Consider the following 23,276-nt stretch of genomic DNA (forward strand, 5'->3'; position numbering starts at 1 on the left):
TCAACCTTTGCCATAAATATACATAAAGACTTGGTCTCCACAGCTGCCTATGACAATGAATTCCACAGATTCATCACCCTATGGCTAAAGAAATTCCTCCTTATCTCTGTTCTAAAAGGATACCCCTCTATTCTGAGGCTGTGTCTTCTGGTCTTAGACTCTGTCACTATAGGAAACATACTCTCCACATCCACCCTATCAAGGCCTTTCATCATTCACTAGTTTTCAAGGAGGTTACCCTTCATTCTTCTAAATTCTATTGAATACAGGCCCAGAGTTATCAAACGCTCTTCATATGACAAACCATTCAATCCTGGAATAATTTTCATGAACCTCCTTTGAACCCTGTCCAATTTCAGCACCTCCTTTCTATGATAAAGGGCCCAAAACTGTTCACAACCCTCCAAGTGAGGCCTCACCAGAGCTTTATAAAGTTTCAACATTACATCCTTGCATTTATATTCTAATCCTCTTGAAATGAATGTGAACGTTGCATTTGCCTTCCTCACCACAGACTCAACCTGCGAATTAACCTTCAGGGAATCTTGCACAAGGACTCCCAAGTCCCCTTGCATCTTAGTTTTTTGTGTTTTTTCTCCATTTATAAAATAGTCAACCCTTTCACTTCTTCTACCAAAGTGCATGACCATACACTTCCTGACACTGTATTCTAGAAGCCATTTCTTTGCCCATTCTCCTAATCTGTCCAAGTCCTTCTATAGCCTCTTTACTTCCTCAAAACTATCTCCCCCTCCACCCATTTGTGTATCACCTGCAAACTTCTCAACAAAGCCATCTATTCCATCATCCAAATCACTGACATACAACATAAAAATAATCAGTCTCAACACAGACCCCTGTGTCACCACTAGTCTCCGGCAGCCAACCAGAAAAGGTTCCCTTTATTCCCACTCTTTGCCACCTGCCAATCAGCCACTGCTTTAACCATGCTGGAATCTTTCCTGTAATACCCTGGGCTCATAACACGCTAAGCAGTCTCAGGTGTGGCAATCAAATCACAAACAAGAGAAAATCTGCAGATGCTGAAAATCCAAGCAACAGACACAAAATGCTGGAGGAACTCAGCAGGTCAGGCAGTGTTTATGGAAAAAAGTACAGTCGACGTTTTGGGCCGAGACCCTTTGGCAGGACTGGAGAAAAAATGCTGAGGAGTAGATTTAAAAGGTGGGGAGAGGGGTGAGGGGTGAGAGAAACTCCAGGGCGATGGGTGAAACTTGGAGGGGGAGGGATGAAGTAAAGAGCTAGGAAGTTGATTGGTGAAAGAGACAGAAGGCCATGGAAGAAAGAAAAAGGGGGAGCACCAGAGGGAGGCGATGGGTTGGCAATGAGATAAGGTGAGAGAGGGAAAAGGGGATGGGATTTGATGAAAGATTGGGGGGGGGCATTACCAGAAGTTTGAGAAATCAATATTCATGCCATGAGATTGGAGGCTACCCAAACAGAATACAGGGTGTTGTTCCTCCAATCTGAATACGGCCTCTGACAGTGGAGGAGGCCATCAATGGACATATCGGAATGGGAATGGGAAGTGGAATTAAAATGGGCGGCCACTGGGAGATCCTGTTTGTTCTGGTGAACAGACCGTAGATGCTCAGTGGAGCAGTCTCCCAATCTACATCGGGTCTCACCGATATATGGGAGACCACACCAGGAGTACCAAGCACAGTAAATGACCCCAACAGGCTCAGAGGTGAAGTTTTATCTCACCAGGAAGGACTGTTTAGGGCCCTGAATGGTAGTGAGGGAGGAGGTGTAAGGGCAGGTGTAGTACTTGTTCTGCTTGCAAGGATAAGTGCCAGGAGGGAGATCAGTGGGAGGGATGAATGGACAAGGGAGTCACGTAGGGAGCGATCCCTGCAGAAAGCTGAGGGGAGGGAAAGACGTGCTTGGTGGTGGGATCCCATTGGAGGTGGTGGAAATTTCAGAGAATTATATGCTGGATGCGGAGGCTGGTGGGGTGGTAGATGAGGACAAAAGGAACCCTATCCCTGGTAGGATGGAGGGAGGATGGGGTGAGGGCAGATGTGCACGAAATGGAAGAGATGCGGTTGAGGGCATCATTGATGGGGGAGGAAGGGAAGCCCCTTTCTTTGAAAAAGGAGGACATCTGTGAGTCTGTTGGGGTCAGTGTTCCTGGTGTAGCCTCCTGTATATCAGTGAGACCTGACGTAGATTGGAAGATTGCTTCATCGAGCATCTACTCTCCATCTGCCAGAACAAACAGGATCTCTAAGTGGCCACCCGTTATAATTCCACTTCCCATCCCCATATGTCCATCCATGGCCTCCTCCACTGGCATGATGAGGCCACACTTAGGTTGGAGGAACAACACCCTGTATTCCATTTGGGTAGCCTCCAACCTGATGGCGTGAATATTGATTTCTCAAACTTCTGGTAATGCCCCCCACCACTTGCCCCTTTCTCCATTTCCCATCCCCTTTTCCCTCTCTCACCGTATCTCATTGCTCACTCATCGCCTCCCTCTGGTGCTCCTTTCCCCTTTTTCTTTCTTCCATGGCCTTCTGTTTTTTTCACCAGTCAACTTCCCAGCTCTTTACTTCATCCCTCTTCCTCTAGGTTTCACCTATCACCTGGTGTTTCTCTCTTCCCTCCCCAACCTTTTAAATCAGCCTATTTTTCTCCAGTCCTGCCGAAGGATTTGGCCGGAAACATCGACAGTACCTTTTTCCATAGATGCTACCTGGCCTGCTGAGTTCCTCCAGCATTTTGTGTGTGTTACTTATGTGTGGCACCTTGTCAAAGGTCTTCCAAAAATCCAAATATGCAATGTCAACTGATTCTCCTTTGTCTATCCTGCCCGTTATTTCCTCAAAGAATTCCAACAGATTCGTCAGGCAAGATTTTCCCTTGAGGGAACCATGCTGACTATGGCCTAGCTCATCATGCTCCAAGAAACCTGAAACCACATCCTTAACAATTGACTCCAAAATCTTCCCAACCACTGAAGTCAGACAAACTGGCCTACAGTCTCTTCTGCTTCTCTCCCTTCTCAAAGAGTAGAGTCACATTTGCAATTTTCTAGTCTTCCAGAATCATTCCGGAATCCATTGATTCTTGAAAGATCATTACTAATGCCTCCACAATCTCTTCAGCCACCTCTTTCAGAACCCTGGGGTGTACACCATCTGGTCCAAGTGACTTATCTACCTTCAGACCTTACAGTTTCCCAAGAACTTTCTCTCTAGTAATGGGAACTTCACACACTTCATTATCCCTGACACCTGCAACTTCCACCATCCTGCTAGTGTCTTCCACAGTGAAGACTGATGCAAAATACATTTATTCAGTTCACCGCCATTTTGTTGTCCCCCATGACTACCTCTCCAACATCACTTTCCAGCAGTCCAATATCCACTCTCGTCTCTCTTTTACACCTTATGTATCTGAAGAAACTTTTGGTATCCTCCAAAATGTTATTAGCTAGCTTACTTTCATATTCCATCTTTACCTTCTTAACAACTCTTTTAGTTGTCTTCCATTGGTTTTTAAAAACTTACTACAAATAAAGTAACAAATAATAAGGTGTATCTTGCGATTATAAGGAAGGTGTAAAGGACGAACAATTACACCATTAGTTGGAGCTGGAGAGGCTGCTGAGAGTGGATATGTCACATGTTACCTTATAAAATGAGTGATTACTTTTGTAACCACAAAACACAAAACCCTGATAATTGATATCTCAATCACAGTACATCATATCCCAAAAAGAATCACTTTCAGTCATACTGCACTCTAAATCCATTACTTTCAGTGTTCTTGCAAAGGCTAGAGAGAGTGGAGATCGAGTCTGCTCTGCCATTCCACCATGGCTGATTTACTATCCCTCTCAACTCCATTCTCCTGCCTTCTCCCCGTAACCTTTGATATCCTGACTAATCAACAACATATCAACCTGTTTTAAATATACCTAATAACTTGCTCTCCACAGCCGTCTGTGGCAACGAATTCCACAGATCCACCACCCTCTGACAAGAGACGTTTCTCCTCATCTCTTTCCCAAAGGGACATCCTTGTATTCTGAGGCTTTTTAGCAACAAAGCTGATTTCTAGCAGGAAGAGTTTGATGACTTCCTGTGTACCTCACAACCAATCGCTCCCATCCTTCTCCACATCACTGCCAATCCTGGAGTGTCATGTCGCCATCTCCTGCTGAGTATCTTGTTTCCTCTGGTTTCATTATTATTTTAGGTTGTCATATCCGTGGGGGGAGGGGGTCTGAAGTGAGTGCAGATAGCCTCAGGCCACAAGAAAGAGTCAGGCTACGTCCACACTACACTGGATAAATCTGTAACCGAAGCTTTTTCTCTTCGTTTTTACCCTTCGTTCACACTAAAACGGTGTTTTCGTCCCCTGAAACTGGAGATTTTCAGAAACGCTCTCCAGGGTGTGTAATTTTGAAAACGCTGCTTGGGATAAAACGCTGCTTATCCCAAGTGTGGACAGGGTAACCAGAGAAATCAGAAAACGCTGTCATGACGTGCCAGAACAGATTGTGACGGGAGCACACCATTTCATTGTTTTCTTGAATGCAACCTAACAATTTCAGAACAGATGGCAACGAGACTGAAGCCAGAAGAGTTAGAAATGTAGTCACCAAAAACTTTGACCCATAACTTACTGAATAAATAAGTATACTCACTTTGCCCTGTTTTCTGTCCTTGCTCGTATGAAGGTAGTGTCCCTACATATACAAGTACTTCTCTGACAATAGATGTGTAACAGCCTAATGTAACATTGTATGGAAATACAAGATAACACTGATGCAGACATGTTTTATACATTTAACAACCGGATTTATTAATGCAACAGAGTTGGTCAGTTTTTCAATGTTCGTCGTCAGCCGGGTCATACTGTCCGTGAACTCCCTGTCGGTTGCCTCCATACACTCCAGTATTTGTTTTTTTTTTCACTTTTAAGTCCTCCTGCGTGAGAGCCAACAGCTGTCCGTCATTTAAGTTTTTCTAGTCTGTAACTGAACAAACACGCACCGTCTTTCACAGCAAGATTCAACACCAAACATGTCACTTGTTTTCGGTAGATGTGTCCTGCGCATGTGCAGTAGGAGGAGATTCGCCGAAATATCCGTTTTAACGTGGACAGAGATATTTTTAAAAATGCATAGTGTGGATGCCTGTCGCTTTTACGCGAAACCAGTGTTTTCAAAATTATCTGGTCTAGTGTGGACGTAGCATCAGTTCATTGCTGGGGTGATGTCTCCAGTCTCAAATGCAGTCAGTTCAGCGCTGGGGTGATGTCTCCAGTCTCAAATGCAGTCAGTTCAGCGCTGGGGTGATGTCTCCAGTCTCAAATGCAGTCAGTTCTGTGCTGGGGTGATGTCTCCAGTCTCAAATGCAGTCAGTTCAGCGCTGGGGTGATGTCTCCAGTCTCAAATGCAGTCAGTTCTGTGCTGGGGTGATGTCTCCAGTCTCAAATGCAGTCAGTTCAGCGCTGGGGTGATGTCTCCAGTCTCAAATGCAGTCAGTTCTGTGCTGGGGTGATGTCTCCAGTCTCAAATGCAGTCAGTTCAGCGCTGGGGTGATGTCTCCAGTCTCAAATGCAGTCAGTTCTGTGCTGGGGTGATGTCTCCAGTCTCAAATGCAGTCAGTTCAGCGCTGGGGTGATGTCTCCAGTCTCAAATGCAGTCAGTTCAGCGCTGGGGTGATGTCTCCAGTCTCAAATGCAGTCAGTTCTGTGCTGGGGTGATGTCTCCAGTCTCAAATGCAGTCAGTTCTGTGCTGGGGTGATGTCTCCAGTCTCAAATGCAGTCAGTTCTGTGCTGGGGTGATGTCTCCAGTCTCAAATGCAGTCAGTTCATTGCTGGGGTGATGTCTCCAGTCTCAAATGCAGTCAGTTCTGTGCTGGGGTGATGTCTCCAGTCTCAAATGCAGTCAGTTCAGCGCTGGGGTGATGTCTCCAGTCTCAAATGCAGTCAGTTCTGTGCTGGGGTGATGTCTCCAGTCTCAAATGCAGTCAGTTCAGCGCTGGGGTGATGTCTCCAGTCTCAAATGCAGTCAGTTCTGTGCTGGGGTGATGTCTCCAGTCTCAGCTGCAGAACTGGTTCAACACTGGGGTGAGTGCCAATAGCCTCAGGGTGCAGCTACAGAACCAGTTCAGCGCTGGGGTGAGTGCTGATGACTGCGGGCCAGAGCTGTGTAGTGAATCTCAGTTCTGGGGCGAGTGCTGACGGCTGCGGGCCAGAGCTGTGTAGTGAATCTCAGTTCTGGGGCGAGTGCTGATGGCTGCGGGCCAGAGCTGTGTAGTGAATCTCAGTTCTGGGGCGAGTGCTGACGGCCGCGGGCCAGAGCTGTGTAGTGAATCTCAGTTCTGGGGCGAGTGCTGACGGCCGCGGGCCAGAGCTGTGTAGTGAATCTCAGTTCTGGGGCGAGTGCTGACGACTGCGGGCCAGAGCTGTGTAGTGAATCTCAGTTCTGGGGCGAGTGCTGACGGCCGCGGGCCAGAGCTGTGTAGTGAATCTCAGTTCTGGGGCGAGTGCTGACGGCCGCGGGCCAGAGCTGTGTAGTGAATCTCAGTTCTGGGGCGAGTGCTGACGGCCGCGGGCCAGAGCTGTGTAGTGAATCTCAGTTCTGGGGCGAGTGCTGACGGCCGCGGGCCAGAGCTGTGTAGTGAATCTCAGTTCTGGGGCGAGTGCTGACGGCTGCGGGCCAGAGCTGTGTAGTGAATCTCAGTTCTGGGGCGAGTGCTGACGGCCGCGGGCCAGAGCTGTGTAGTGAATCTCAGTTCTGGGGCGAGTGCTGACGGCCGCGGGCCAGAGCTGTGTAGTGAATCTCAGTTCTGGGGCGAGTGCTGACGGCCGCGGGCCAGAGCTGTGTAGTGAATCTCAGTTCTGGGGCGAGTGCTGACGGCCGCGGGCCAGAGCTGTGTAGTGAATCTCAGTTCTGGGGCGAGTGCTGACGACCGCGGGCCAGAGCTGTGTAGTGAATCTCAGTTCTGGGGCGAGTGCTGACGGCTGCGGGCCAGAGCTGTGTAGTGAATCTCAGTTCTGGGGCGAGTGCTGATGGCTGTGGGCCAGAGCTGTGTAGTGAATCTCAGTTCTGGGGCGAGTGCTGACGACTGCGGGCCAGAGCTGTGTAGTGAATCTCAGTTCTGGGGCGAGTGCTGACGACTGCGGGCCAGAGCTGTGTAGTGAATCTCAGTTCTGGGGCGAGTGCTGATGGCTGCGGGCCAGAGCTGTGTAGTGAATCTCAGTTCTGGGGCGAGTGCTGATGGCTGCGGGCCAGAGCTGTGTAGTGAATCTCAGTTCTGGGGCGAGTGCTGACGGCTGCGGGCCAGAGCTGTGTAGTGAATCTCAGTTCTGGGGCGAGTGCTGACGGCTGCGGGCCAGAGCTGTGTAGTGAATCTCAGTTCTGGGGCGAGTGCTGACGGCTGCGGGCCAGAGCTGTGTAGTGAATCTCAGTTCTGGGGCGAGTGCTGACGGCTGCGGGCCAGAGCTGTGTAGTGAATCTCAGTTCTGGGGCGAGTGCTGATGGCTGTGGGCCAGAGCTGTGTAGTGAATCTCAGTTCTGGGGCGAGTGCTGACGACTGCGGGCCAGAGCTGTGTAGTGAATCTCAGTTCTGGGGCGAGTGCTGACGACTGCGGGCCAGAGCTGTGTAGTGAATCTCAGTTCTGGGGCGAGTGCTGACGACTGCGGGCCAGAGCTGTGTAGTGAATCTCAGTTCTGGGGCGAGTGCTGACGACTGCGGGCCAGAGCTGTGTAGTGAATCTCAGTTCTGGGGCGAGTACTGACGACTGCGGGCCAGAGCTGTGTAGTGAATCTCAGTTCTGGGGCGAGTGCTGATGACTGCGGGCCAGAGCTGTGTAGTGAATCTCAGTTCTGGGGCGAGTGCTGATGACTGCGGGCCAGAGCTGTGTAGTGAATCTCAGTTCTGGGGCGAGTGCTGACGGCTGCGGGCCAGAGCTGTGTAGTGAATCTCAGTTCTGGGGCGAGTGCTGATGGCTGCGGGCCAGAGCTGTGTAGTGAATCTCAGTTCTGGGGTGAGTGCTGATGACTGCGGACCAGAGCTGTGTAGTGAATCTCAGTTCTGGGGCGAGTGCTGACGACTGCGGGCCAGAGCTGTGTAGTGAATCTCAGTTCTGGGGCGAGTGCTGATGGCTGCAGGCCACAGCAACAGAGTCAATTCAGCACGAGGCAAATAAAGCCTCACAGACTAGTGAACTGAACCCTAACAAACATTCATTTTGAGATTCAGACACAAAGTACATTGTCTGTATTGGGGCAGGGGGGCAGAATGCAAAGGGAAGATACAATAATGCACTTGATACACAGCAGTACCTTGAGCAGACGAAACAACAAAAGTGGACAAAAAAAGTACTTGTTCATTTCAAAGGTATTGAAAGCTGTTTTATTTTCTGATGATTAAGGCTTCTTGGCAAAAAATCATAAATTCTTCTGTGTGGAACAATTCAGTATTGACTACAACCTGTGGGAGTTAATTGAATTGGAACCTATTCTATTGTTTCGTACTCTTTTCAAAACACTTGCCTTCTCCCAAATCATTCCAGCCTTTGGGCATTGCGTTCCTGCCTCCACTGAAATGAAAGATTTATGTCAAATTTACTGCCGACTAAAGCCTCCAGACAAATCACATTACACCAGTTCATTACAGTTGATCTGTTCTACGCCACTATCTCATTGAATTTACTCTGTAGTTCTATACAAAATAAAGCTGCGCTTCAAATTTAATCTTGCTGAACTACATCAGTGAAAGCAATAATCCTTAATAGATGTACATCTCAAACCATGCAAGCCATCACTTCTTTGACCCTAAAAGTTGGTGGACCGTAGCAAATGTGTGCTGAGATTTAAAAGTTTCTGCAAGCAAATGCAACTTCAAATTTCATCTGTAATCTGGACTAAAACCTCCCACAAAGCAGAACAGGAAAGAATAAAGAGAAAAACAACACAACATATCAATTCAGTTACAAAAAAGGGCACTTCAGGGGCTGTATTTCACTAGGAGTATGAGGAGACTGGGTATGTCACCAATTACACTTGCAAATTTCTACAGGCGTACAGTGGAGAACATTTTAACCGGTTGCATCACTGTCCGTCCGGTATGGAGGGGCCACTGCAGAGAATCAGAAAAAGCTGCAGAAATTTTCAAACTCAACCAGTTCCATCACGGAGCCCACCTTCCCCAGCATTGAGGACACTATCAAAAGGCGATGCATCAAAAAGGCAGCATCCATCATTAACCCATCACCCAGGATATACCCTCTTGGCATTGCTATCATGAGGGAGACCATAAGACATAGAACCAGAAATAGGTCATTCAGCCCATCGAGTCTGCTCCGCCATTCCATCATGCCTGAGCCAGGATCCCACTCAACCCCATACACCTGCCTTCTCGCCATATCCTTTGATGCCTTGAGCAATCAGAAAACTATCATTTTTCACCTTAAATATACACATGGACTTGGCCTCCACCACAGTCAGTAGCAGAGCATTCCACAGATTCATCAGTCTCTGGCGAAAAAAATCCCTCCTTACCTCTGTACTAAAAGGTCAACCCTCAACTTTGAAGCTGTGCCCTCTAGTTCTGGATACCCCCACCATAGGAAATATCCTTCTCCACATTCACCCTATTTAAATTCTTTCAACATTTGGTAGATTTCAATGAGATCCACCTACATTCTTCTAAATTACAGGGAGTACAGGCCAAAAGCTGCCAAATGCTCCTCATATGTTAATCCTTTCATTCCCAAAATCATCCTCATGAACTTCCTCTGGACTCTCTCCAATGACTATACATCCTTTCTGAGATATGGGGCCCAAAACTGTTGACAATACTCCAAGTGCAGCCTGACTAGTGTCTTATAAAGGCTCAGCATTATCTCCTTGCTTTTATATTCTATTCCCCTCGTAATAAATGCCAACATTGCATTTGCCTTCTTTACCACAGACTCAAACTGTAAATTAACCTTCTCAGAGTCTGGCACAAGGACTCCCGATCTCTCTGCACCTCTGATGTTTGAACCTTCTCCCCATTTAGATAATAGTCCGCACTATTGTTCCTTTTACCAAAATGCGTTATCATACATTTCCCAACACTGTATTCCATCTGCCACATTTTTGTCCATTCTTCCAATTTGTCTAAGAGAAGAAGAAGAAGAAGAAGAATAGCCCTTAACTCGGCAGTGGAGTTATCGGGGCACCGTCATGACGGTGTTTCCGTAGCAAGTTATTCTTGTTTTTACGAGGCTGAGTTGCTGGCTCGACGCTCAACCCGACCTGGATTCGAACTCAGAAACCTTCGCTCCGGTGTCCAGTGCTGATATTATTGTGCCACCAAGTGGGACAACTTTTTTGTCCATTCTTCCAATTTGTCTAAGTCCTGTTGCAATCACATTGCTTCCTCAGCACTACCTACTCCTCCAACCATCTTCGTATCATCCACAAACTTTGCCACAAAGACATCAATTCCATTCTGCAAATCATTGACAAACAATGTGAAAAGTAGCGGTCCCATTACTGACCCCTGAGGAACACCACTAGTCACAGGCAGCCAACCAGAGAAGGCCCCTTTTATTCCCACTAGCTGCCTCTTGCCTGTCAGCCATTTCTCTAACTACACTAGTATCTTTCATGTAACATGATATGATTCATCGTGTTAAGCAGCCTCATGTGTGGAACCTTATCAAGTGCCTTCTGAAAGTCCCAGTAAATGACTTTCACTGCCTCTCACTTGTCCACCCTGCTCATTACTTCCTCGAAGAACTCTAACAGATTTGTCAAGCAAGATTTCCCTTGACAGAAACCATGCTGACTTTGACTTATTTTATCATTAGTCTCCAAGTACCCCGAAACCTCATCCTTAATACTAGACTCCAACACTTTCCCAGCCACTGGGATTAGGCTAACTGGCCTACAATTTCCTTTCTTTTGCCTTCCTCCCTCCTGAAAGAGTGAAGTGACATTTACAAATTTGTCATGGAGTAGTTTGAGGAGCCTGACCACACACTCAACATTTCAGGAAGTTTCTTCCCCTCCGCCATCAGATTTCTAAATGGACAATGAACCCATCCATGTACACTACCTCAGTATTTTCTCTCCAGTAAAATTAATGGTGAGACCCTAAGACATAAGCCCAACTTGTTCATGGCAAACTATTAATCTGTCTCGTCCCATTGACCTACACCAAGACCATAGCCCTCCATACCTCTCCCATCCATGTACTTAACCAAATGTTGAAATTGAACCTACACCTCTTCTGCTAGTAGTTTATTCCACACTCTCACCACCCTCTGTGAAAAAATTCCATCTCACTGTTCCTCTTAAACATCTCACCTTTCACCCTTAACCTCTAGTTGTAGCCTCACCTAATCTCAGTGGAAAAAGCCTGTTTGCATTTACCCTGTCTAGACCCCTCATAATTTTATATTCCTCTAATGTCTCATTTGCATCTTTCCTGCATGTAGGTGACCAAAGCTGCACACAAAACTCCAAATCAGGCCTCACCAACATCTTATACAACCTCAGCATAACATCCCATCTCCTGCAAATACTTTGATTTATGAAGGCCAATGTGCCAAAGAAATACAACAGAAAGAAATATGTTTACAGTTTTATGGGCATTTATCAGAAATTGAAATATGAAATATTATTATTGGCCCAGAAAGATTAATTCACTAAATATGGATTACAGCTGTATCCACTCACCTGGCCATCTGCTTATATGCCTCTTCTGCCACAGCAAAGATATGGGGGTCCATGTCCCCCATATTTTGCCCACTGTATGCCTGAATGACATCCTCTCCATAAATCGGCAGCTGCTCATAAGGATTAATAGCAACCAAGACGATACCTAAAAAGACAAAATTGCCCCATGACATGTTGAGAATAGACGCACTGTTGTTTTAACATTGGTTTTCTGAATTCTGGTGAGGTAAAACAAGGTGTTATGTTTTCTGGAAGGATCTAGAGAATGAAGATGGTCACGGTGGGTGTAAAACTTGAATAACATTTTATATACCACAACAGATATGAAACACTGGAGGGACTCAGCAGGTCAGGCAGCAACTTTGGAAAAGAAACAAGTGTCAAAGTTTTGGGCCGAGACCTTTTTTCAGAACTGGAAAGGAAGGGGGAAGATGCCAGAATAAGAAGCTTGAGGAAGGAGAGGACCAGCTAGAAGGTGATAGGTGAAGCCAGATAGGTGGAAGAGGTGGGGTATGAAGTAAGAAGCTGGGAGGTGATTGGTGGAAGATGTAAAGGGATGAAGATGAAGGAATCTGATAGGAATGCAGAGTAGATCATGGGAGGAAGGGGAGGATGGGGGCCACTAGGGGGAGATGATAAGCAAATGAAGAGAAGAGAATTGGTAAAGGGGAGCCAGGAATTTACATTTACAGTAATGAAGTTTTCTCCTCAGAAGGAACACACTTGAATATACTTCTGTTTTACTCTTCCCTCTAACAGAAGAAAATGGTATAAATTTAATAAATTGTTTCAGCAAATTAATTGTTGATTTTCAGGGCCTATATCAGATTAACATTTATTGTGCATTATCTGGCAAGTTAACTCAGTATATTTGTATTTGATTTTGTTAAACTACAAAGAAACCAGAGCAGCCATAGGAAAACTACGTGGTGACAAAGAGAACATAGAAACTCTTTCAGACTTTACATCACTCCACTGCAGCCAGAAATGAATCTCAACCAGCAATTGTTAGTGCTGTTGAGCAATGGACAAGAACAAAGACATCGTCAATAAGCCACTGATGCCCACAAGATAAACACAACTGTTGTCCCATCTTCAACCTCCCTTTTCTCTCAAAGTCCTTGAATGAAGGGCTGCCTGCTTTACCACCAATAAAAAGTCTCTCTCTGCCATAACCTGCACCACTCCACGCCTTCCTCAGTTCCCCTGTTATTGATCAATGTGTCTTTAGCTGCCTGTGCTAAGCCTCGCCATCTCTCTACCTGCATTCCAATGCTCATTAAGACATATTCATCTGACATTGCTGGCAGTCACCTGTCCCAATACCTCCAGAACATTACCTTGCAGAGCTGGAACTCAGTCCCCTGACTAAAGACCAACACACCATACCCATTCTCAGCCCCCTGTGCTGTAGACCAGGCAGTGAGCTCCCTGCAAATGGGAGACATCATCAACAACCCACGCCTGGGTCGGCAAGGCCTCGGCTCTGCAAACTTCCAATGATGGGGGAGAGCAAGTGCAAGGGATAGGCGTGACATGGTCCAGACACAGATGCGGAACTGTGAGGACAAAAGGCGGGTATCGAAGGCAGTGGAGTTGGGGTCACATGGCACCTGGACGAAATAGGATCTTCCCAAAAGTAAGATCACTTGGGCAGAGTTTTGGAGACTGGAGCCCTTCTGCAATTCTTTGCTCCTGCGGCCCGTGATGATGCTCTCCCTCCACCATCACAGCCGTGTGCCTGGGGGCTGAGAGAGGACCCCAGCTACAAGTCTGGTGGTCAGCGGGGCTCACTGGAGCACATACTGTCAGGATGCAAAACAGCTTTAACACAAGGACTGTTTAGGTGGTCCTGCTGTCCCTCGCTGACACACTGGAGCGGGAGAGGTGTAAAAAGAGATCAGCTGGCAGACAGACAAACAGGGCAGTCACTTTCATCAAGGAGAGGCCACGTCAGTCATATCAAAGAGTCCTAAATCCAGTCTGCTGCAAACCACCACATCATGGGAGATGAGGGCCGATATAGGGAGGGAGTTGCAGTTCCCAGAGGTGGTGCAAACCACACTTCAACCAGACATTGTACTGTGGTCCACCGAAGACAAGAAAATCAGCCTGGTGGAGCTCACACTACCATGGGAGGAAGGATGTGAGGTGGCTCACGAGAGGAAGGCCCTGAGGTACCAGTCCTTCATCCAGGACTGCAGGGACCAAGGATGGCAGACGTGGCTATTCCCCCATGGAGATCGGTGGTAGGCAAGGTCAGCATGGAGGTTGCTGTCTGCACTAGACAGCAAGAAAAGAGCAAGAACCAAGCATCTCGCAGTATGGAGGAGGCAGAAAGAGCCTCTTGCTGGATACGGAGCAGGTGAGAGGAGCTGAGCTGGAAGTCAGGAGCAGCTGGGCAGTGACTAGGCCACCACTGCTGACCCGCCAACTGGAGAGTGTAGTGGTTAAGGGTCAACGGTTGGGCACCACCTGACAACATCTGTTCCTGGCCAAAGGTCATGGTTACCTCATCGGGTATCTGAAGAAAGCACCCCAGTGTATGATGCAAGCGACATCAGGTTCACCAGTGACCCCCAGGAAAGACTGGATGGCAACCGTGAAAGGTCAGTGACACTGGCAAGACAGCTGACCTCCAGGAAAGACTGGCACGGGCGCACAAGGCTAGCAAGCTTGTGTGTAGCACTTGTAAGAGGGCACCATACAGGTTATGGATGAACTAAGTATGCAATACCTTCAGAGTTTCCTGAGAGAAGGGGAGGATGAAAGACCCAGTAGGATGGACATGACATCAGTGGCCAGGACTGGAAATATGATAATTAAAAGGCTCAAGCAAACAACACTGAGTGGGGCAGCATTCATTGCAAAGCGCCATTGTGGATAAATCTGCAGAAACATCAAAGGGCTGAAGACACACCAAATCAGGTCCAGCTGCGGAACAAAGACAGCTCAAGTGCAGCAAATGGAATCAACATCCGGTAGCCGATGGAGAACTCCAGCCAGAAAGCACCAAACAGAGCTGAAGATCTCTCCACACCTGAGCTGCCCCGGTGCCAACCAAGTGAGTGCCCCCTCTGACACCCGAATCCATTCATCAAGGAAAGAGGATCAGATGGCCTTGATCATCAGAAGCAGATTGATGATGGCCTAGACTGCATCTTGGAAGCTATATTGGCAGGACCTGTTTATAACAAAATCGACTCCCTCACAGCCATTGTGTTCAACCTTACTAAAGAGCGATTCAGCCCAAAGGAGAAGAAAGAGGATCCTAAACCATCACAGCAACCAAGCAGGAGGGAAAGGGAGATACACCACCTGAGAAGTGAAATAAAGACCATGAACAAACAATTCGAAAAGAGTTTAGCTGATGAAAAAGAAGGTGTCAAAGATCTAACCGGTAAACTGCAGGAACGACTGCACAAGCTCAGGAGGGTGGAGCAGCTGAGGAGGTGAAGAGGGAAGGAGAGCACAGTTTGTTAAAGACCCGCTCAGGATCACCAGGGTTCTTCTCAGTCAACGAAAATCTGGCACCTTAACCAGCTCAAAGCAGGACGTAGAAGAGTTTCTGCGGGAAGCACGCAACGATCCCCCGCAGGAATTGGGTACAAGAATTCAATCCAAAAGTCCCCCAAGACTCCCAGCAACTGAAGATGTGACAGAACCCACATGGCAGGAGATCCAGGCTATCATCAAGACAACAAAGACATCGGCCGCCCCAGGACCAAGTGGTGTAGCCTACAAGGTATATAAGAAATGCCCAAACTCCTCCAGAGGTTGTGGAAGATAATGAGGAAGATTTGGACCAAAGGCTCTATCCCACCAAGCTGGAAAATGGCTGAAGGATGCTTTATTCCCAAGGAAGAAGATTCCTCTACAATCATCCAGTTTTGGACAACCTCTCTCCTTAGCGTGGAGTGCAAGATATCTGTCTTGGTGCTTGCGAGAGGGCTGACCTATTACTTATTGGAGAAGCACTATATCACACATCCATCCAGAAAGGTGGCCTCCCGGGTTTTTCTGGGTGCCTTGAACACACCTCAAAAATCAGGTAATTTATCCGCGAGGCCAGGCAAAAGAAAGGTGACCTAACGGTTGTCTGGTTATACATAGCCAACGCCAATGGATCAATTCCACATGACCTTATCCAAGTTGGCTTGGACCACTACCATATCTTGCCAGTATCGCGAGGCATGATCACCAGCTACCTAGGAGGAACCAAGCTATGCTTCACTTCAGCCCACTTTACAACCAAGTGGCAAGACCTCCAAAAAGGGATTCCAACCATCTGTACCATCTCCCCCATCTTGCTTGTCATGGGTATGAACCTCCTCATATCAGCAGCAGCAGACGTAACCTGAGGCCCGTTGTTGGAGTCCGGCATCCAACAACCTGCAAAATGGGGGTTCATGGATGACACCACAGTAATGACTGGAACCCATGTCCAAGCAAGATGAGTATTGGAAAGCCTGGATAACCTGGGCTAGGATGACCATCAAGGCCAGAGAGTCCAGATGCATGGTGATCAAAAACAAGAGACCCTTCGCCAGACCCTTCTCAGCCCAAAACATTGACTGCTCATTTCCACAGATGCTGCCCGACCTGCTGAGTTCCTCCAGTGTGTTGTACGTGTTGCTTTGACCCCAGCATCTGCAGTGTACTTTGTGTTTAAGGTTAGAGCAAGTTCAGTCTTCAAGTATAGGGGGAAGTTATTCCATCTGCAGAAGACAACCCAGTAAAGTGTCTTGTAAAGTGGTTTAATGCAGCAATGACAGACATTTCTGCCTCTATAGTGCGGCACCAAGTTGTCTTTGGTCTCCCGCATTTTCTCTGCTCTTCAGGGGTCCAGTGAAGTGCTGTCCTGATGATCGTGTTGGCCACTTTTCCCATCACGTGCCCCATCCATCTCTGACATTTCCTCTTGATGATTATAGCTATGTCGTGTTGCCATTGAAGGAGTAGGGTGTGGTTGGAGATCTTTCTTGGCCAGAAAAGCTCATGGTGTGGAATGATGGCAGTTCGGCAAGGTCGCTCTCTGTCGTGTGTCAGCATTCTGACCTGTACAAGAGTCTGGACAGCACACAGCTCAGGTACAGCTTCACCTTGGTGTGGACGCCATACTTGGTTGATCCTTATATGTTGCTCATTGATCCAAAGATGTTTCTAATCACGATTGTTTTATAATTGTTAATAGAACAAAGAAATCGGGAAATGTAGAGCCACAAAACTCTAGTAGCTAAGAACAGCGATCTGAAAGACTAAATATGATGGGTTTGCATGCTCCACCCTTCTTATATCCCAAAGGGAAGAAACATTTGATTGAAATTGGTAGATAAAAGTCTGCCAGTCAGAGAGCTGCTACTCCGCAGAATGGTATAAAGAATTGTAGCCACTAGGGGACACACAAACAATTATATATATATAATTCCTCGACCATGAGGAAACATACCAAACAGTTACATGTATTTCAGTAGTTATAAAAAATGCTTGCTGGTAATTAATTATTAAACTGACAAGAAAGTAACAATTAAGCAGTCTAATCTAGCAAAGGATCATCCAGACAGTCATCAGGCATGGGATCTGGGGAAACTTGGCTGTGTAGATTCAGAATTGGCTTGCTCACAGAAGGCAGAGGATGGCTGTAGATGGAGCGTATTCTGCCTGGAGATCAGTGACCAGTGGTGATCCAAAGGGATCTGTTCTGAGATACCTGCTCTTGATTTTTATAAATGACTTGGATGAAGAAATGGAAGGGTGGGTTAGTAAGTCTGCAGATGTCATGAAAGTTGGTGGAGTTATGGTAGTTAGACCATAAGACCATAAGGTACAGGAGCAGATGTGGTCACCATGGGATATTGATTGGATGCAAAGCTGTGCTGAGAAGGAGCAGATGGAGTTCAATCTAGAAAAGTGATTCACTTTGGAAGGTTGAACTTTAAGATAGAGTACAAGGTTAACAGGATTCTTAGCAAAGTTAAAAGTAAACTTATTACTAAAGTACATACATGTCACCATATACAGCCCTGAGATTCATTTTCTTGCAGGCATACTCAATGAATCCAATAACCATAACAGAATCAGTGAAAGTCTGTACCAACAGTGTGGAAAAACAGAGGGATCTTGGGGTCCATGTCCATAGATTTCTCAAAGTTGCCACAAAAATGCATAGGGTGGTTGAGAAGGTGTATGGTGTGTTGGTCTTCCTTAGTCAGGGGACTGGGTTCCAGCTCCGCAAGGTAATGTTCTGGAGGCATTGGGACAGGAGACTGCCAGCAATGTCAGATGAATATGTCTAAATGAGCATTGGAATGCAGGTAGAGAGATGGCGAGGCTTAACACAGCCAGCTAAAGACACATTGATCAGTAACAGCAGAACAAATATGGAAGCCCTTGAGGCAGGCTGTGGAGCGGTGCAGGTAGTTGGGAGAGTAATGGCAGAGAGAGGTTCACCATGGAAAGGAGGTGAAGGCTGTGGAGGAATTTTCAAAACTTGAGATCAGGAGATTGCTTAACAGGGAGCCAGTGATAGGCAGTGTAGTGGCGATGAGTTAGGGCACTGGCAATACAATTTTATTTATTTAGTTAGAGAAACAGCACAGTAACAGGCCCTTGAGGCCCAGTGACACCACAATGGCCAACTACACGCATGACACCACTAACCTACCAACTCGTACTCCTTTGGAACGTGGGAGGACACCAGAGCACCCAGGGAAAACACACATGGTCACAGGAGGATGTACAAACTCCTTACAGACAGTGGCGGGAATTGAACCTGGGTTGCTGGTGCCGTAATAGTGTTACGCTTGCTTGCATCATATACCGGGGTGCTCGCTACAGTTGCCTGTCGTCAGGTGCTACCCAAATTTCGACCCTTAATCACTACACTCTCCAGTTGGCGGGTCAGCAGTGGTGGCCTAGTCACTGCCCATCTGATCCTGACTTCCAGCTCAACTCCTCTCACCTGCTCCATATCCAGCAAGAGGCTCTCTCCACTTCCTCCCTGATCCTGCGAGATGCTTGGATCTTGCTCTTTTCTTGCTGTCTAGTGCAGACAGCAACCTCCATGCCGACCTTGCCTACCACCGATCTCCATGGGGAATAGCCACGTCTGCCATCCTTTGTCCCTGCAGTCCTGGACGAAGGACTGGTACTTCGGGGCCTTCCTCTCATGAGTCTCCTAGCATCCTTCCTCCCATGGTAGTGTGAGCTCCACCAGGATGATTTTCTTGTCTTCGGTGGACCACAGTACGATGTCTGGTTGAAGTGTGGTTTGCACCACCTCTGGGAACTGCAACTCCCTCCCTATATCGGCCCTCATCTCCCATGATGTGGCGGTTTGCAGCAGACTGGATTTAGGTCTCTTTGATATGACTGACGTGGCCTCTCCTTGATGAAAGTGACTGCCCTGTTTGTCTGTCTGCCAGCTGGTCTCTTTTCACACCTCTCCCGCTCCATTGTGTCAGTGAGGGACGGCAGAACCTTGTCATGGTGCTACCTAAACAGTCCCTGTGTTAAAGCCGTTTTGCATCCTGACAGTATGTGCTCCAGTGAGCCCCGCTGACCACCAGGCTTGTAGTTGGGGTCCTCTCTCAGCCCCCATGCACGCGGCTGTGATGGTGTAGGGAGAGTGTCATACACGGGCCGTAGGAGCAAAGGAATGCAGAAGGGCTCCAGTCTCCAAAGCTCTGCCCAAGTGATCCTGTGCTTGGGAAGATCCCATTTTGTCCAGGTGCCCTGTGACCCCCAACTCTGCTGCCTTTGATAACCGCCTTTCATACTCGCGGTTCCGTACCTCTGCCTGGATGATGTCCCACCTACCCCTTCCACTTGCGCTCCACCGTCATTGGAATTGAGCTGAACTGAGGTTTTGCTGTCCCAGGCATGGGTTGCCAATGATGTCTCTCAATTGTGGGAAGCCCAGATTCATATACAGCACATCCACTACATTACCTTCTGAGCCCAGCTCTAGATCTGTCTGTACCCCATTGTAACCTTCTACGCTATCCACAACTCTGCCAGCCTTCATGTCACCCCAGCGGCAGTTTGGCACATTTTTAGCAACAGGATGTCCTCACTGATATCGCATCAGTTCCAGATGGCATTCGTTTACTCACCACAGTACGTGTATATGGCATTGGATTCAAGGAAGCGGACCTTCAGATTGTGGAGCACCGCAGGCTCGTGGAGATAACTGAGCGCAGTCAGGTCATTCTCACCAACAAGTATATCTGGATTACGGAGGAAAGGCAACTGATCTGCCTTCGAATTGACAGGATACTCCAGAGGCTGCAGCAAATCAGAGAATCACAAAAAGGAAAAAAGTCAGATTTAGTAAACTCCCAACAGAGAGGAGGCTACATTGCATCCACACCAGGACCACCAGACTCAAAAACAGTTACTTTCCCCAAGCAGTGAGGCTGATCACCACCTCTACCCACTAACCTACCCCTCCACACCCCCAACCACCACTACTTTATCATTTCCTGTCGGTCACCTTATGCACAGACACTCCTGTGCCTAGCGTCACTTTATGGACATACAATCAATCTATGTATAGAAGTTATCTTATATATTTATATTTATTGATTTTTTATTATTGTGTTCTTTATCTTATTGTGTTTTTTGTGCTGCATTGGATCCGGAGAAACAATTATTTTGTTCTCCTTTACACTTGTGTACTGGAAATGAACAATCTTGAATCTTGAATTGTGAGTATTGTGAACGTTCTAAAGACATCCACTGAAAACCATGGCATATACAGAAGATTATTTTTTGTACAGGCTAGGACCACTCCACTAAAAAAACTGCGACTTATGCCTGCTGGAAGCCTTGTACTACCCCTTGGAAAAATATATTTGATGACCAACCTGCCTAAAGTTGTAAGTGGGTGAACATTGCACATGGGTTTGTTAGGGCAAATAGACTCTTTTACACATTGGTTGCTGGTCCGTCTTGGATTCTGTTGTGTTTTTAATTTGTATTCACTGTGAATGACCACAAGAAAATGATTTCGAGGATTGTACACATGTAACACACACAAAATGCTGGAGGAACTCAGCAGCATCCCAGTGTCCCACTGAAAGATTTCGACCCGAAGCGGCAACTCTGCTTTTTTCCGTAGATGCTGCCTGACCTGCTGAGTTCCTCCAGCATTTCGTGTGTGTTGCTCAGATTTCCTGCATCTGCAGATTTTCTCTTGGTTGTATACATTGATAATAAGTTTACTCTTAACTTTTAAATAAAAATACTATTTTTATAAAACTGCAGTTGTTAAAAATCTGGAACAAAAGCAGAAGGTGGGTGCTGAGATTACTCAACAGGGCCAGCAATATCAAAGGAGGGAGGACAGAAGGAAGGGTTGGAAGGAGAGACAGAGGAACGGAGGGAGGGAAGGAGGGGAGAGAGGAATGGAGAGATGGAAGGAGGGGAAGGAGAGAAAAAGGGAGCATGTAAGGAAAGAATGGATGGAGAGGGGGAGGAAGGGGAAGGAAGGTGGGGTGGAGGAAGGGAGGGATGGAAATGTTGCACATCAATCAGTCTTAATCTTTGTTAATTTTCTTGGTATTCCTATCGAAAGGGTTGAATAATTTAGTCAGTAAAGTCATACTGACTTTACTGCACAGAAACAGGCACTTCACCTGATCTAGTCCGTGCCAAACCCTTATTCTACCTAGTCCTGTCGACCTGCACTGCACCATAGACCTCCACACCCTGCCATCCATGTACCTATTCAAATTTCTCTTAGACGTTGAAAACAAACCCGTATCCACCACTTGAAATGGCAGCTCGTTCCACGCTCTCACCACCACCGAGTGAAGCTGATCCTCTTCAGGTTCCCTTTAAACATTTCACCTTTTACTCTTAACCCATAACCTCTGGTTCTCGTCTCACTCCACCTCAATGGAAAAAGCGTGCTCGCATTTACCCTATCTATACCTCATTGTATACCTCTATCAAATCTCCCCTTATTCTCCTACGCTCCAGGGAATAAAGTCCTAACCTATTCAACCTTTCCCTGTAACTCAGGTCATTAGGTCCTGGCAAATTCCTTGTTAATTTTCTCTGCACTCTTTCTATCTTATTGATATCTTTCCTGTAGCTAGGCGACCAGAACTGCACACAATACTCCAGATTAGACATCACCAACTGATGCACCATCAATAACTCACTCTGAGACGTAAAAGCGAGGTATCGGCTTTTATTGACTGGAAGAAGGAACGAGCAGTGAGTGACCACCATACTACATCCTGGAGACTGAGAGGCCGGGCTCAGACCTCCATCACCTTTATACAGGGGTCTGTGGGAGGAGCCACAGGAGCAGTCATCAGGGGGCGTGTCCAGACAGGTATATGTAGTTCACCACACCAACATAACATCCCAATTCCTGTACTCAGTACTTCGATTTACGAAGGCCAATGTGCCAAAAGTTTTCTTTATGACCCTATCTACCAGTAACACCACTTCCAAGGAATTATGGATCTGTATTCCCAGATCCCTCTTCTACCACATTCCTCAATATCCTGTGTAACTCCTAACCTGGTTTGTCACCCCTGCAGCCCCTGTCCCAGAATGCAACACCGCACACTAGTTCTAATTAAATGTTTTTTAATGCAGACAAGTATGGTACTACTTTATCAGTATTTAAAAGCCTCCAACCTGTTGGCATGAACATCGATTTCCCCTTACTGTAAATAAAATCTCCCCATCCCTCTTCTTCCATTCCCCACTCAGACCTCTTACCACCATTCACTTGCCTATCATCTCTTCCTGTGTCCCCTCGTCCTCTCCTCTTTCCTCTACTCCCATGGTCCACTCTCCTCTCCTTTGAGATTCTATCATCTCCAGCCCTTTTCCTACCTATCTGGCCTCACCTATCACCTTCTAGCTATCCTCCGTCCCCACCCCACCCCCCATCTTTTTATTTTGGTGTCTTCCCCCTTCCTTTCCAGTCCTGATGAATGTCTCAGGCTGAAATATCGACAGCTTATTCATTTTTATAGATGCTACCTGATCTACTAAGTTCTTCCAGCATTTTGTGTGTATTGCTCTGGATTTCCAGCATCTGCAGACTTTAGAACATAGAACATAAAACAATACAGCACAGTTACAGGCCAGTGTTGTGCCAAACAAGCTAAAAAGTAAATCAAAAAACACCCAAACGCTAATCCCTCCTACCTACACCAATGTCCATATCCCTCCATCTTCCTTACAAACACATGCCTATCCAAATTTCTCTTAAAAGTCTCTAATGTCTCTAATACCAGGATTAGTGGAGCTGTGGGTGGTGTAGAAGACTGGCAAAGAATACAGCAGGATATAGATCAGTTGCAGGTACGGGCAGAGAAAGGGAAGATGGAGGTCAGCCCAGATAAATGTGAGGTGTTACACCTTGATAGAGCAAATGCAAGGAAACAGTACAAGGACAAGATCCTTAACTGTGTTGCTGAACAGAGAGATCTTGGGTTCCAAGTTCATATTTGTTTATTGTTTTATGTCTCTTCTAGCACCATACCAACTCTCTGAGTAAAAAGCTTACCCTCACATCCCCCCTGAATC

General features: G+C 46.9%; 1 protein-coding gene across 1 annotated transcript in view; it reads right to left on the minus strand.

The window, feature by feature from the left end:
• Positions 1-23,276, minus strand: part of myo5b (myosin VB) — a 288,715-nt gene that overhangs the window by 187,490 nt on the left and 77,949 nt on the right. Inside the window, exons 3-4 of the mRNA XM_073064077.1 lie at positions 19,835-20,006; positions 11,721-11,865 (exon numbers count right to left, since the gene is read on the minus strand). Coding sequence (XP_072920178.1) covers positions 11,721-11,865; positions 19,835-20,006 — 317 coding nt within the window. The remainder of the gene's footprint in view (positions 1-11,720; positions 11,866-19,834; positions 20,007-23,276) is intronic.

The sequence above is a fragment of the Hemitrygon akajei genome, chromosome 13 (assembly GCF_048418815.1).
Source record: "Hemitrygon akajei chromosome 13, sHemAka1.3, whole genome shotgun sequence".
Classification (NCBI taxonomy): domain Eukaryota; kingdom Metazoa; phylum Chordata; class Chondrichthyes; order Myliobatiformes; family Dasyatidae; genus Hemitrygon; species Hemitrygon akajei.